The sequence below is a fragment of the Monopterus albus genome, unplaced genomic scaffold (genome assembly GCF_001952655.1).
Source record: "Monopterus albus unplaced genomic scaffold, M_albus_1.0 scaffold136.1, whole genome shotgun sequence".
Lineage (NCBI taxonomy): Eukaryota > Metazoa > Chordata > Actinopteri > Synbranchiformes > Synbranchidae > Monopterus > Monopterus albus.
The window spans coordinates 1008022-1023466 of NW_018128016.1; the positions used below are offsets into that span (position 1 = coordinate 1008022).

At 40.1% G+C, this 15445-nt stretch overlaps 3 protein-coding genes and 1 long non-coding RNA gene across 5 annotated transcripts in view; 1 reads left to right on the plus strand and 3 right to left on the minus strand.

The window, feature by feature from the left end:
• The window catches only part of pah (phenylalanine hydroxylase), an 18975-nt gene extending 16285 nt beyond the window's left edge, over positions 1 to 2690 (minus strand). Inside the window, exons 1-2 of the mRNA XM_020613689.1 lie at positions 2123 to 2690; positions 140 to 203 (exon numbers count right to left, since the gene is read on the minus strand). Coding sequence (XP_020469345.1) covers positions 140 to 203; positions 2123 to 2690 — 632 coding nt within the window. The remainder of the gene's footprint in view (positions 1 to 139; positions 204 to 2122) is intronic.
• Positions 2691 to 4968: 2278 nt separating this feature from the next.
• On the plus strand, positions 4969 to 8290 carry LOC109967829 (uncharacterized). 2 transcript variants are annotated; one of them, XR_002275998.1, is made up of 4 exons: positions 4969 to 5018; positions 5742 to 5802; positions 6301 to 6399; positions 7951 to 8290. It is a non-coding gene; the product is annotated as an uncharacterized LOC109967829 (long non-coding RNA). The 2 variants fall into 2 exon arrangements; XR_002275997.1 differs by lacking the exon at positions 7951 to 8290 and having other exon boundaries at positions 6301 to 6619.
• A 1722-nt stretch (positions 8291 to 10012) lies between these two features.
• ndufa12 (NADH:ubiquinone oxidoreductase subunit A12) lies at positions 10013 to 11856 on the minus strand. Its single transcript, XM_020613666.1, has 4 exons — positions 11717 to 11856; positions 11169 to 11254; positions 10891 to 10978; positions 10013 to 10285 (listed from the first exon to the last, which is right to left on the minus strand). The coding sequence occupies exons 1-4, from the start codon at positions 11803 to 11805 to the stop codon at positions 10105 to 10107; spliced, it is 444 nt and encodes a 147-aa protein (XP_020469322.1). The 5' UTR covers positions 11806 to 11856; the 3' UTR covers positions 10013 to 10104.
• A 948-nt stretch (positions 11857 to 12804) lies between these two features.
• The window catches only part of LOC109967838 (FYVE, RhoGEF and PH domain-containing protein 6), a 21739-nt gene continuing 19098 nt past the window's right edge, over positions 12805 to 15445 (minus strand). Inside the window, exons 19-21 of the mRNA XM_020613690.1 lie at positions 15230 to 15363; positions 14997 to 15145; positions 12805 to 14346 (exon numbers count right to left, since the gene is read on the minus strand). Of these exons, the coding sequence (XP_020469346.1) occupies positions 14304 to 14346; positions 14997 to 15145; positions 15230 to 15363 (326 nt within the window). The 3' untranslated portion in view covers positions 12805 to 14303. The remainder of the gene's footprint in view (positions 14347 to 14996; positions 15146 to 15229; positions 15364 to 15445) is intronic.

The window sequence follows — 15445 nt, forward strand, 5'->3', positions numbered from 1 at the left end:
TGTAATGTTAATTTTACCTGTGATCCTTTGAATAAACCAGCACGGTTATTTTTTATATCCAAGTGGTCCGCCTCGTCTCTCTGAGTTCCTGGTTAAAAGAACTGGGCCATATCTTTCAACCTAAAATCCACTGTTTAACGTGTTCAGCTCCAGGATGATGTGACCACACCACACGGCCAGCTGTTCAGCCTCTCCTTTGTTTTCTAAAATTTTGAGTCGCCAATCAACCCAAGATGCATGTCTTTGGACTGTGGGAGGAAGCCGGAGTACCCGGAGGGAACCCACGCAGGGACAGGGAGAACATGCAAACTCCACACAGAAAGGCACCGGGTCAGCCCAGGCTCAAACCCGGAACCTTCCTGCTGTGAGGCGACAGTGCTATCCACTGTGCTGCCCAGCCTGTCAAATATAAAACAGCTTTTCTTCTTTTATCACATACAGTCTTATGCAAAAGTTTAGGCACCCCTTGATAAATAACAGATTTTGGTGATTTTTTATTTGAACAGATGTTAACACAGTTTCTCTTGGAAATGGAAAAAATGCACAATATTTTCAGCAAACAGTGATGCATAGTTACTTCTTATGCCATAAATTGAACAAAAATAAAAAATAAAAACATTATTATGGCATGGTGCAAAAGTTTGGGCACCCTAAGAGTTCCAGAGTCTCAAAGTCTCTCACAAGGTTTCAGACCTTAATCAGCTCATTAGATCTGATGCACAGCAACAGCTGTCATTGGTAAATGCCAATTTCAAAGCTGTACAAATACCTTGACTCTTCAAACCTTGTGCACACACTTGCGGACACCCAGCAACCATGGGTTCCTCTAAGCAGCTGTGTAAGACCCTGAAAATGAAAGTTATTGATGCCCACAATGCAGGAGAAGGCTACAAGAAGATAGCAAAGCGTTGTCAGCTTGCAGTTTCCACAGTAAGAAATGTAATTAAGAGATGGCAGATCAGGGGAACTGGGGAGGTCAAGATGAGATCTGGAAGACCAAGAAAACTCTCGGACAGAACTGCTCGTATGCTGGTCAAAGACAAATCAAAACCCCCATTTGACTGCAAAAAACCTGCAGGAAGATTTAGCAGACTCAGGAGTGGTGGTGCACCGTTCCACTGTGCAGCGATGCTTGCACAGACAAGGCCTTCATGGAAGAGTCAGCAGAAGAAAACCTTATCTGCGTCCCCATCATAAAATCCAACATCTGAAGTATGCAACAGGACATCTACAGAAGCCCGATGCGTTTTGGAAACAAGTGCTGTGGACTGATGAAGTTAAAATAGAACTCTTTGGACACAATCAGCAAAGGCATGTTTGGAGAAAAAAAGGAGCAGCATTTCATGAAAAGAACACCTTGCCAACTATTAAGCATGGGGGTGGATCTATCATGCTCTGGGGTTGTGTTCCAGCCAGTGGCACAGGAAACATTGCACGGGTGGAGGGAAGAATGGATTCCACTAAATACCAGCAAATTCTGGAAGCAAACATCACACCATCTGTAAAAAAGCTGAAGCTGAAAAGAGGATGGCTTCTACAACAGGACAATGATCCTAAACATACCTCGAAATCCACTATGGAATACCTCAAGAGACGCAGGCTGAAGGTTTTGGAATGGCCATCACAGTCCCCTGATTTAAACATCATTGAAAATTTGTGGGTAGATCTTAAAAGAGCTGTGCATGCAAGACGACCAAAGAATATTACAGAACTAGAAGCCTTTTGCAAGGAAGAATGGGAGAAGATCCCAAGTACAAGAATTGAAAGACTTTTAGCTGGCTATGAAAAGCGTTTGCAAGCTGTGATATCTGCCAGAGGAGGTGTTACTAAGTACTGATTGTGTAGGGTGCCCAAACTTTTGCACCATGCCATAATAATGTTTTTATTTTTTATTTTTGTTCAATTTATGGCATAAGAAGTAACTATGCATCACTGTTTGCAGAAAATATTGTGCATTTTTTCCATTTCCAAGAGAAACTGTGTTAACATCTGTTCAAATAAAAAATCACCAAAATCTGTTATGTATCAAGGGGTGCCTAAACTTTTGCATAAGACTGTAAACACCAAACGGCAGACAGGCAGTGGACCTTATTCACTAACATGCGCATAGAAATGTTCTTACCTTGTGCACAAAATAAGTGCATCGGAGCTATGTCAGCGGCGGCCGGAGCCGGAGGTATGTCGTCGGGGGCCCCTCTCAATCCTGCTCTCGCAACATCCATTCTTGCTCTCATAATACGCAGATGCTCCCGAGCCTCACCCAAATTTATTTGCATTTGATGAGGCATCCCGTCCCCCATCTCTCCAACATCGCGAGCCGGAGATATGTCGTCCAAGACCGCTCTCAATCCTGCTATCCCAATATCCATTCCTGCCTCCATAGCATCCATTCTTGCTCTCGTAATACGCAGATGCTCCCGAACCTCACCCAAATTTATTTGCATTTGATGAGGCATCTCGTCCCCAATCTCTCCAACATCCCGAGCCGGAGGTATGTCGTCCAAGACCCCTCTCAATCCTGCTATCGCAATATCCAGTCCTGCGTTCATAGCATGCACTCTTGCTCTCATAGTATCATTTCTTGCTCTCATAGTATCAATTTCTGCTCTCAAAATACGCAGATCCTCCCTATCTGGAGCCGGAGGTATGTCGTCGTCTCCAATATCCTGAAAATGGACGTGCTGAGCCATTACAACTTTCGATAACACTTCTCTATAACGCGTGTTCAAAACTACTCTGAAACAGTGAGAGACTTTAACCTTTTGTAGCTTTTCATTCACCGAATGCTGACGTCAACGTGACGTCACTGTCCTTTGATGTTTTATGTTTTTCACTTGACCTGATCTTCAACCTCTGCTCAAGGATATAGTTAATAGGTAAAGGTAAGAAGACCGTAAATTTGTAGGTAACGTTAGTAAGATATCAGTGTTACGCTGTCCTAATATAATCTGATCATTCTTACCCTTAACGTGAACTGAAAATAATGTAAACTAGCGGCATCATTAAAATTCGTGTGGTGCCACATATGATGTTGAATAGGTAAATTGCCCAGCTGTCGCTATTGCTGATAATGTTAGCTAAATAGCATTAATGTACTAACATTACTAGTGGAAATTGTATTAGGTCGTGTGCAAACTTTCACAGGTTGCAATCTAGCTTAGCTCGCTAGCCTTAGCACTGCACCTGGGGTTAGCTCGATATGCTGGTTGCACAGAAACCCCAGCCATTTTGACAGGTACATGATGTTGTCCTTTCGTCGCCAATCCAATTCATGTCAGTGCATTAAGGAGTGTATGTAACTCACTGTCCTGTTTGTACATAAACTCTTTTTACTTGTATTTTATAGTTACATCTGGAGCAGATTAACAGCAAACTGACAGCTGCTGTTAATCTGCTGTGACAGCATGAGTGACAATTCCTTCTGTCTGTAGGCTATCGCAGTGCCAGTGTCATCATAGCTCTGACAGATGGAGAGCTCCACGAAGATAGTTTCTACTATGCTGAGACAGAGGTTAGTGAGTTAAAGAAATGGGTCACACAAATTATAACCAGGTGAAACGTGACTGCAGATGTGATGGACCAGATCAAACCTTGCCACCCCATATGTTATCTGTTTGATGTGTTAATCGGAAGATATTTGATCAAAGCAGCTGTCAGATTTATACGTCTGAGCCCAATAGTCCTCCTCACATCTGCACAGGAATCTAGTGACTTACTTGCTCCTCAGACTACCCAGGCACTACAGGTGAATGTGTGAAAAAGCCTGAGGATTTGATCAACTTTGAGTGCCTTCATACACGTGTTGACAGCAGGGATAATATGGGGCTGATGCTTTCAGTGGCTTGAAATGTTGTCGCATGGTGTTGGAATAACATTTTTCACCGGGGACATGGTGTTGCCCAACATCTTTTAAAAACTTTTTAGAGGCCAGATAAACACAGGCCAATTTTGACCAAGTTTTGGATGATATTGTGCAATGTAGAGGTGTAATTGAACCCAGGTGTTGAGCTGCTCCATCGGTGAGCATTGTTACCTGTCTTTGAACCCTCACCTGTGGACCAATGCCTATTGTCCTGGTGGGCATGTTTGGACAGAGATCTCAAAACAGGATTGTAGATGGATGACAAGCTGTGTCTTAGTCCACCACCCCTATTTAGTGAGGGGTGTTTTATTTTTACAAAAATAGCTTCCTGGACTCCTCTCTCAAACCAGCAATGTTCTCTGGAGAGGATCTGGACTTCACTGTCCTCAAAAGAATGTCCTTTGTCCTTCAGGTGGAGGTGGACTGCTGACTCAGTAGCTATAACGAATCAGTCGTTAGAGGACATTGTTGGCCATCAGAGAACTGAAACACCACCGATGGGGATAAATATCTCCAGCTCAACGCCAGTCGGGCAGAACTGATGAAGCCTCTTGGATGAGAGGTGAAACGTCTTCGACCTAAAACCAAGGCCAGTTGATTTTTTTTTTCTATGTTTTTTCAGTTTACTATGACCTGGATGACTGAGAATCTGCATGGACATCTAAAGACAGATTCCAGATACAGTACTTTGCCTCATTGTGATCTATCTATAGTGTCATCAGTCTGGATAATTACCTATGAGTTAAGTGGTACAACAAGGACATCAGATGTATTTCAAATGTGTCTTACTTTATGCAACATTATCCCTGTGTTTGCCTAATCATTTCAGTGTGTGTTGAGGTTATTTTCCTTCTTTGTGTGTTGTGAAATAGTGTGTCAGAAGAAAAGAGGAAGTTAAGTAACTGTGTTCATATGAACTGTGCTAATTTAATAAGGTCATTCAGTGTCTAATTCTGTGTCTTGTTGGGTGATTGGAGGGAAGGCTCAACCTGGGCGACTACACAATGATCGATTAAAAACTTGTATCAATAAGTGTGCAGTTGTAAACTGTATTTGTAATAACTTGTTTTGTTTTTCTCTAGCTGACAGAGATCACTGATGGTAAGTCTTTCCAGTGACAGATGGATTTGAGACCTTGCAGGGCGTCATTGATTCAGTAAGTATTTCAGTTCTGCCTATAAATATGTTCAGATACACAGGAAATTGCAAAATGGATTTAAAGCACATTAAGTTAGCCAGGTACAGAATTCCAGGAAAACCCGCCGTGCTTGTGACTTTCTTGCTTTAATCAGTGTGGCCAAACATGATCAGAGTGCATGCTGTCCAGTATTTCTTAAGTGGTGTTGACTTAAATTTGTTTTATCCACTTGCCTGAAAAATTAAGAACAGTTTATTATGAAGGGACTGTTGTCACTGGGACCTGAGGTTTGTCTAGCAGAGGTGTGACTGTCTGGCATCTGACTGTCATCTGGAGCAGATTAACAGCAAACTGACAGCTGCTGTTTCGTAGCCATGTGAATGGGTCAGGAATTAGGCTTGTTTGGCTTCAGGGTTGTAACTGGCTATGTTCTTGGAGCAAAGTGATTAAAGACACCTTGGCAGAACACAAATGAGAATAAATGTAAACCTGAAGTTCGAAGACCCCGGTGGCAAAAATGTTAATAGACATATTAAATCTAGGGCTGAAATCAGTCATTCAATTTAAAATTTGAGTGCCATAGTCCAAAGAAACAGACAGTGGCCCAAATTACTGACTAAAATAGTATCCTTAAGATGTAATGAAGCTGTAAACAGAGACTGTGCAGACGTCTCCTTGTGTGTCAAGCTGCACCATCTCGTTGCGTTTATGAACTCTGTGATGATCTTCTCATCTCCTCAGATCCTAAAGAAGTCCTGTACCGAGATCCTGGCAGCAGAGCCCTCTAGTGTCTGTGCTGGAGGTAAGACAAGGCAGACTGTCCTCCCTTCCATTTTCTCGGGATGCTCAAAAGTGACATCTTCAGCTTTATAGGAAGCACAAACAAGCTGTCAATTTAATGCATACCACACAGTATCTTTACAGGTTCAAAATGTAGTGTCACTATATCACACATCATGTCCTTGTTTGTCAAGGATTACTCAGTCATAATACATAGAAGACAGTTTTCCTTAGTTTAAAGAAGTGTCAGCAAGGTGTGTGTGGTAATGGTTCCAGAGGAACATCGACATTATTCCACATGTCGACTATTCAAAGTCTTCCTGACAACAAACTCTCTGTATCTAAAGGCATATCAAGTTAGTATCCACAGTAAGGAGGCATTAGTGGTTTCTGAGAGTGTTCCATATTACCATGATGAGGAGTTTGGATGTTACTTTGTACCAAAAGAATAAAAAAACAGCCCAATCCTAAAGTTACTTTCTGTTGCTGAGATATTTCTGCTTTTATTCTCCTCATACAGAGTCCTTCCAGGTAGTGGTGAGAAGCAACGTTTTCCTCCACGCACGAAATGTTGATGAAGTCCTACGCAGCTTCAGAATCAACAACGCCCTCACGAAAAGTGAGTGAAACATGACTGAGCAATAGTGAAGACAACACAGTCTCACCGATTCACTACTACAGCCTGTAGGAGAGCCAGAAATAAAACAAAGGAGTAACTACCACACATAAAGCAGGGGGAAGGAAAAAGCCTCAGGTTTACTGTACGAGTTGTGAAAACCATTTCCTACCACGCACACCCCAAGTCATTTAAAAAATGACTTGGGGGCGGCTGTGGCTCAGGAGGTTCTCTCTTAATTGAAGGGTTGGTGGCTCGATTCCTGGCTTTTCCAGTTCACATGTTGATGTGTCCTTGAACAAGGCACTGTGAACCCCTTGTTGCTCCCAGTGATGTCACCAGTGTGTGAGTGCTTGGGAATGCGAATGGGTGAATGGCCGAATAATGTGAAAGCGCTTTGAGTGTGCTGTAAAAGCATAGAAAGGCACTATACAAGTATAAGACCAAGACCACAGTACCCACTGGAAGTGATGGTTTAATTAAACAAATAAAATATCTTCTCTTTTGATGTGGAAGCGATGAGCAGATGTTTCTTTATTAATGTGATGGCTACTCATGTTAGTGCAGCCTCATGTTTCAATCAAAGTTGGAATATATTACTTGACCACAGCTTTATAACTTATTATATTTGTTAAATTATTTGTCAATTGTATTTGTTTCAATCCAAGTGGTCTGTTTTGATGTTGGAGAAAGGATATTGCATCTTTTCTGCTCTGTTATGTTTGTTTTTCACATCAGTCATACAGTATGCTGCTCCTGCATATAGCCTATGTTGGCACACATACTTAACAGGTACACAGAGAGACTGTTTTCTCCACTTAGTCATTCAGCAATTCTTTAAAAAATGACTTCTCAGTATTACAGTTTCTTGATTGCTTTGAAGCAGCCGTCAATTGAAACTCCACATTTTCAAAACAGTTAACACACCTGCCTAAACAGTATCACTGATGGCAGAATGACACATTTTATTTGCAAAAGGCTCTAACCATGCCAAAATATTTAAAATATGCAACAAAAGCAAATTTTGCCTTCAAACAACACAACTTGCAAACAAGTATATGAGCTCTTTCAGTCAGTCATTACACAATAGACAACAAAATACACAACTCAGTGTGAATCAGTGCACCATTGCTTGTCATTGTAGCCTATAGACAGTGTCATTTGTCTTTCTATATAGGCTGTGTCAAATTAGCCTTTTTGCAAAGAATTGGATCCAGAATAAGAAATACTTTGATACAATTTTTATTGAATACATGATCTTTTTTTTTTTTTACTGTGGCTGAAAACTGAAATACAGCATATAATAACTAAATATTACAGAAAAAAATGTAAACCAAAATACAGTAAATGCATTTTCTGTTTCTGAATGCCTGACTGTTCAAAGCTGATCACTCAGTTCCTTTGAAATAAGAACAGCTGGAATAAACTGTTAAGGAAGCCAGCTATTGTAAAATTGATCAGAATTATCAAGTAGCCGAGCTTCCCAAAAGTTATACACCACATTAGCCACACAGCTGGAATCCTCTTTAAATAACACCTTGTATATTTTTACAGCCTGTAAATAAGACAAAGGAGTAACTACCACACATGAAGCAGGGGGAAGGAAACAGCTTCAGGTTTATTGTATGAGTTGTGAAAACCTTTTCCTACCACGCACACCACAGTACCCAAATAAAAATAAAATGTCTGCTCTTTTGATGTGGAAGAGATGAGCAAATGTTTCTTTATTAATGTGATGGGTACTCATGTTAGTGCAGCCTCATGTTTCAATCAAAGTTGGAATATTTTAATTGACCACAGCTTTATAGCTTATTATATTTGTAAAAGTATTTGTCAGTTGTATTTGTTTCCATCCAAGTGGTCTGTCTTGATGTTTGAGAAAGGATATTGCAATAACCCCTCATTACTTTACTAAGTAAAATAAAATATATTCAATTCCACTATGTACAATATTTGAAATTCACCATCTTATTATTTTATTTTTGTATTCACATTCTTTTCTACTATTTTGTTCTTTTGTAACTTTATTTTTAAACTAGGCGTTCTTTTTCTGGCTTTTAACTCTTTACTTGACTCCGAGAGAGCCCTGCACAAGAATTCCTATATGCCTAGACTGTCTGTTTATGCATAAATGGCAAATACAAATCTTGAATCTTGCATGATATGACAAGGCATTACTGTAGAGTATGGGGCGACATGTGGCTCAGTAGGTAGGGCAGACGTCTGCAAACCAGAATATATGGTGAAAAGGTCAAAAGAAAAGCAGTAACATGTGACATACATGTAATTAATGGTGGAGTTTGTGTATCCAGGAAGAAGTGGCAGCAAATACAGTCAGGCATTCTGGTATGTTTGGTGGGTCCTGTCTTAAGCTATCCATTTGTAATGCAACAGCTTTGAGCTAGATGGGCACCTGTAAGAGCTGCTTCATGGCCATATGGTTTCCTCTTCGGATGCGGTCAGTGGTGGTCAGGCTCACGTTGTTGATATTCCTAAATGTGCCCTGATCTGTGATCACTGCTACCCTGATTTCATGCAGCCTTATGGGCATTGTTTGCCACAACCATGTTTACAATGGCCGCCTCCTGCTCAGCACTAAAAATTGTCCCTCGACCACCAGAGAATGGTAGCCTTTGGATTCTACTATAAAGAATGCATGTAATGGGAATGAGGAAACACATGAAGTATATCACTGAAGATATTTCTCTATCTAATGTGATCACTAGGGGTAGAACTAGATAAGCATTACTTCTTTCTACTCCCTTGCAAGCATGTAATGACTAAGCATCATCAAGAGAAATTTCTATTTTTTTGGTTGTATATGGTAATTGGTTTGGTTGTTTTGTGTTACATGTTTTGTTTTTTTTTATTTTTTTTTCTCTGTTTCTCTCTGTTTTATTACATGCTTGGAATTAATAAAATAAAAAATAAAAATAAAAAATAAAAAAAGCAAAGCTGAGTACCAGTCTTTTTGGGGTGCATAACCAATGCAAATCACCCTCCAGGTCCGGCGTCCGGTGGTACCTGATCTTCATCTTTTGTCTACCTGTCATGGTAGCAACCTCTGTCTCCTCTTTGTGTCTGCTCGCTTAGCAGCACCTTCTGCTCCTCTCGACTCTCATCTGCCTTAGACCTCCTCCATCCATGCTGGCAAAAAACAACAAGAACCTGGCCCCTTTTTTATCAGGCCTACAGACTAATTGCTAATTGAAGATTTGTGTGAAGCAGTGTCAAACAGGTGCTTTAGTGATTTCACACTGATCTTGGTAGTTTCTAATAGTTAGGAATAGATGGTTTCTCTTTGGTTACCATAGCTAAAACAATGGAGTTTGGACTGCTTGAATGACATCCATGTTAACTGTTTTGCAAAAGGGTGGGAAAATGTGTCAATCCAATGAGAACGCATTTACACATTTGCAATATGCGTCTTCTGCTCTGCTGGGTTAGTGATGATGAAAACTGAGTGGGTCCTGACGCGCCAGTAGATTCATTTGGCCTGCAGAAGTTAATCAGAAGTGAGGTTGTACATGTCAGATATTGAAGCTAAAAACCATCATGTATCATTTCTCAACACTGATATTGTGAAATAAGCTTCATATGAAGACTGCCACACCCATCAGAAACACCTGCATACAGATTTTATTCAGGACTTGTTTGATACAGTGGCAGGAAACCATAATTTACAGCATGGAAAATAAAATACAGAGTTCACCGAGCTCCAGCTTTGGGTGGAACCCACTCCTGGATCTTCTTGCGGGTGGTGGGGTAGGGCACATACTGCTGAGGGGTGCTGCTGACGTTAAACTGGTGGATCTCAGACAGGAACTTCTTGGGCTCTAGTGGGTGTGTGGTGGGGGGCTCATCTGCCATACAGTGCAGCCAGCGATGCCTGAAGAGGGACCGTGATGGAGGTAGGTGGTTTTAAGTAATACCATGTAAATGTATTTTAATGAAGTTCTTAAGTCTGGGTCCACTAGAAAAAAAACCTCTATTTCATCAAAAACCACTTCCAGGAAAAAAAAAAAAAAAAACTTCACTTTTTATGCAAAACAAAATCTCATGACTCCTGCCTGGATGTTTGCTTATGTGCCCAGGCTCAGTTGAATCTGTACAAACCACACACACACCTGATAAAGCAGATTAGCATAGTTTATGACCAATGTTATTTACAGTCTTTTGCAGCTTTGATTGTTGCATAAATTTGTTCAGCTCACTGGACATCAGAGGCAGGTATGCAAAACAAAATCTCATGACTCCTGCCTGGATGTTTGCTTATGTGCCCAGGCTCAGTTGAATCTGTACAAACCACACACACACCTGATAAAGCAGATTAGCATAGTTTATGACCAATGTTATTTACAGTCTTTTGCAGCTTTGATTGTTGCATATTTAATCATAAATAAGTAAGATAATGGAGAAATACTGACATGTTCAGGGGTGTTCTCTTAACCCCATTGTTTTACTTGTATTATTTATTAAAATTGCAGGTCCTACCACTCAGGTGGCACCATGCTGCCATCCACGTCCCACAAAGTTTTCTTTCCATTCATCTCTGTGGTGTAGATCACCCAGCGATGACGTCCTGGACACACGGACAAAGAGCCAAGGGTTTATTAAGCAAATAAGATGGGCCACTCTGCAGCAGGTACAGAACCACGTCAATGCTTCTTTCTGATAGATTTCAAATGAGACAACTGCGCCCAAATCTGAGCACCACTTGCAACAAGCATCCTGAAGTCTTTAAATCATGCACATTCTGGGAATGTCCTCACCAAAGAAGTAGTGCTTCTTGTCCTCATAGTATTTGTTTCCGTATTTGTCCACACCAACCAGGGTTCCTGTCTTCACATCATTCGCCCTGACAACGAAATATTAACAGTAATGTTAACTGCCCCAACACACGTCGCCCAATCTTATATGCACTAACACCAAGAGTATTAATCTTTCCAGACTCTGTCTTGTTTATCAGCAAAGCCACACACTCAGTGAAGTAGGCATTTCTTCTGCCGAAGAAGAAGAGCTCTACTTGAGCTTTGTGATCAAGTAAACACTGTTGTAAGCTGAATACATCTGTGGCTCCTAGAGTTTTGAAAGGGCTTTCAGTTATGATCTTCAGTTAAGATTAAATCGGCGAACTAGGCACTGACCTAACTAGGCATTGATAGTTCTCCTTAAAATTGTTTAAATCCAGTTAACGTTTGCTGGCTCCATTATCTGTCAACATGCTAACTTAGCTTTGAAGGGAAAGTCTGGGTCACGCCAGTGTTATCTGTCTTATACAGATTACAGAGTCATCGTCCCCGTGTTTTATTAAACTGACCTGAATAACTGAAGGAAAAAACCTCGGACTCCACCATGACCTCCTAGTTGCCCCAAAGCCCTTCGAACTAGGGTTGCATACTCCGCCATCTTTAGACGGAAGAATAAAGGAAACGGACCGTTGTGCTCTTTTAACGGGTTCGAGTAGCACCCACCACCCTTTAAATATTTAGTTCCACATATAGGAACATGATAACAGTTGGGCTCATAGAAATGATAGGATAGTCCAGTTCGCGTGTATGTAACAATAATTTGTTATATTATTTAATTATCTCTAATAATCTTGGTAAATGTGCAATAATTACTACCTAATCTCGTTCTCTTTTTACTACTCATTTATTAAGATGATTAGAAATATCTGAACTTCTCCTACAGTAGAGACACTGGCTTGTGATTTTAATAATAAATCTGATAAATTCTGGAGGTTCTGGAAATATTTGCATTCTTTCTTGTTACTCTGATTATTTAGTTGCATTTGTATTTTTTAACTTCTTGTGCAATATATTTATACATGTTTATGTATGTGTGAGGTGGGATTTTTCTATTCTTAGGATTTTCTATTGCTGTTACGTATACGTATGTAGGTAGGGAGTAGGTGCAAGTACGTGAGTAAGTACTTAAACACAACAAGGGTCGGGTGCTCCTTTGTTGTAAGTCAGGATTTGGTGCCAGCTTAAAAACAGCAACCCTTGAATTGAAAAGCATTTCTTTGAGTTGCTGCAGGAAACTTCAGCATAGTCTATGCTATGCTTCCTGACACAGCCTTCAACTTGCTTTTTAATTTAAGGGCAGACATCTTTCTACTGCCCAAGAGAGTGGATCTAATACACAACTGAGGAGGACAGAGGAGAAATAGAGTATAAAGGCACAGTGAAATTCAGAGCTTTGGCATTATGAGTCACTCAACATGCTACCTTATGTCTCAAACCAGAGACCCAGGCTTCACCCAGAACCAGTGCGCACAGATGCATATACCTCCCACATTCATCTGTCTGCACTCTGCAAATAAGTACTTGGTCTGTGAATCTGCACAGCACATTACTTTCATCAAAAGAAAGGAAATTAATACAAAAGGACAGGATATTAATTTATATCTTTTATTAAAAACTGTTGCCTGACAGTTTAGAAACATTGTTTATAGGAGATTCTAACTCTGATAGACTGAATGTTTACGAAGTTGACACACATTTCAACCAGGCTGCTGCAGATTTATACCTCTGTATGAGGCAGGCATGAAACTGTGTGACAACAACAGCCAAAGAGCTTTAATGACAGTATTTACCATTTCTTTCATTCACTAAAAAATAAGCATTTGGGTTTATTTAACTGTAAAATAACTAACAGACCTGAAAAAATATTGCTTTTAAATCTACAGACCTAGAGTAACTCTGAAAGTTATGATCATGCAAAATGGATGCTGAAATTTGTTCTTTTTTAGTGAACAGCACCTATATTATTGCAACTTAGCAGAAAAAGGTAATATAAGAGCAATGTCTGCGAAAACTAAAAGCATGAAAATCAAAATGTTTTCTTTTTGAGCTTTACCTTAGAAATATAGTTAATGCATACTGTCCACAGTATTCACTGAAAATAAGTAAATTTTCTTTAGGCAGTTCTCTATAAAAACTGAAAAAATAAACCCTGACTCCCAAAATAAGTGGCAGCCTGTGCTTTTCAAACTATAAATTTTCTTATTTTATAAATATTAGCCCTTCAGCTTTGATATAAAAAGGTCAAAGTTGCTCTTTTATGTTCATATACACAGATTTACCAATTAATTATTTATAATGTGGCAAAACATGCATTAATTGTGAACAATATCTACATTTTTCATGGTATATCCAGTTTTCTCCAGGATCCTCTTGGTTTTATCCCACAAGTTATATGTTATATGGTATTTTAAATCTAAAAATATAGCAGTAAAATCTCTTAACCAGAGAGATTAACCTAAAAAGCAGACTATCAACTTCCTGTATCTTTGTAGAAGCCTGATTTTCACAGTAAAATCCCAACTTGCTATAACACTAATCTCTACAGACATCAGCAATGTTATGCATCCATGTTTCAGATAAAACATGCTACCACTTTGAATATTTATGATTTTTCTGTAGCCATTATCAATGAGGACAGACAGTTTGATAGATTTTGCTTTACACAATGACTCCTTTATCTGTTTGCATTTTAAAAAATCATCCCCAGACTCCAGACTTTCTAGGATTTTCCAAGGGCTTTAAATGACCCTGACAACTGTTTGGTCTCACTTCCACACACATGCTTCTGGACTTGACCTTTGACCCACAGCTGCAACTCACTCTTAGCTCTGACCTCAGCCAGCAGCACTGAGCATCAGTAGCTGTTGGTTCTAGAAATTGCGTTCAGAGAAACAGAACTCATTGTTTACGAAGGGGAGGCAGATTGGTGTCCACAAACAGTCCGTGGTGCTCTGCAGTAGGTTTCTGTTTAAAGTAGACAGTCCATCCGGAATCCTTCCTGAGCTGGAAACCACTGACCTGAGATCAGTCAGGGCTTGTAAATTGTCTATCACCTGGCTCTGGGGCAGTGATGCAACTTCACTGCTGCAAAGGTGATTACTGTTCAAGAATCATTGCCTCTTGGAAGGCCTCAATCCATCTGAAGACAAAAATACAAAATCAGCTCCCAGAGAAGCACATTAAAATGGACAAAGTAGTAATTCATCAACATGATCTAAAGTGGCAATCCTTAAAATTATCATGAAATCAAAAACTGGGTGCGATAATATTTGCAGTTGTCATTTTTTAGCAACAGCCACTCAGTAATTATCTTCCTATATAATAGCTTTTTTTAGTGGTAGGATTCCCGTGTGTCAGTGGAATTCAGCTTTACAGTTTGTAAATCTTTATTCTCTTTTAAATCTGATTTTGGTCTCCACCACCTCCTGATGGAATTATCTGGCTCTTTAGCTGCTAAATGCTCCAGTCTTTCCACCAACCAGTCTCTAACTGTTTTTATCTCCCATGGGGTGGCTTTGCACTGACTGTAATCATCTACAAAATAAGACAATAGTAATTTCTGGCAGTTTTGATGGCACATGCAGAGATTTCTGCACTGTAAACAAACATGCCCGTTGCTCTTTTGTTGAATTTCAGACAAAGTAGGTGCTGATGGAGTATATGATGGAGCTTCGCTATTAAACCACACTTGCAGTTACTACGGCAACCACAGGTGCTGCCAAATCAACCAGGACTGAAATCTGAAGGATTATAACTGTAAGGCATTGTCTGTCATTTTAAGTCACATACCTCTGTGCAGTGGGGATGTCGTCAGCTTTAAAGATGTAAAATAGCGTGTTTTTGTGGTACAGCTTGAACTGCAGCTTCTGCGCCGGCCCGTTCTTCTCCTCTCTCAGGAAAAAACCCAGCAATGGCTGACTCTCCAAAGCTGCAACATCCTGGAGAGAAAGAAACATAATCAACCAAAATGCAAAAAGCTAAAGAGTTCAAATAAAATAGCAAATTAAAGAAAGCAGGAGTACCTCACTAGCAGCGTAGGTGTACAGCACTTTATTCTTAATGACAAACCACAGCCTTTTCCAATGCTTCTTATTGCCTTTGGACCTGTTTAAGTAGCCACTCATGGAAGAGTTCTCTGTGTTGGCAGAAACCTGGAAAAACAGCAGGAGAAAAATACGTCTCCTCACATCATTGCTACATCAAATATGCACAAAAAATCACAAAGTCGACTACAATGA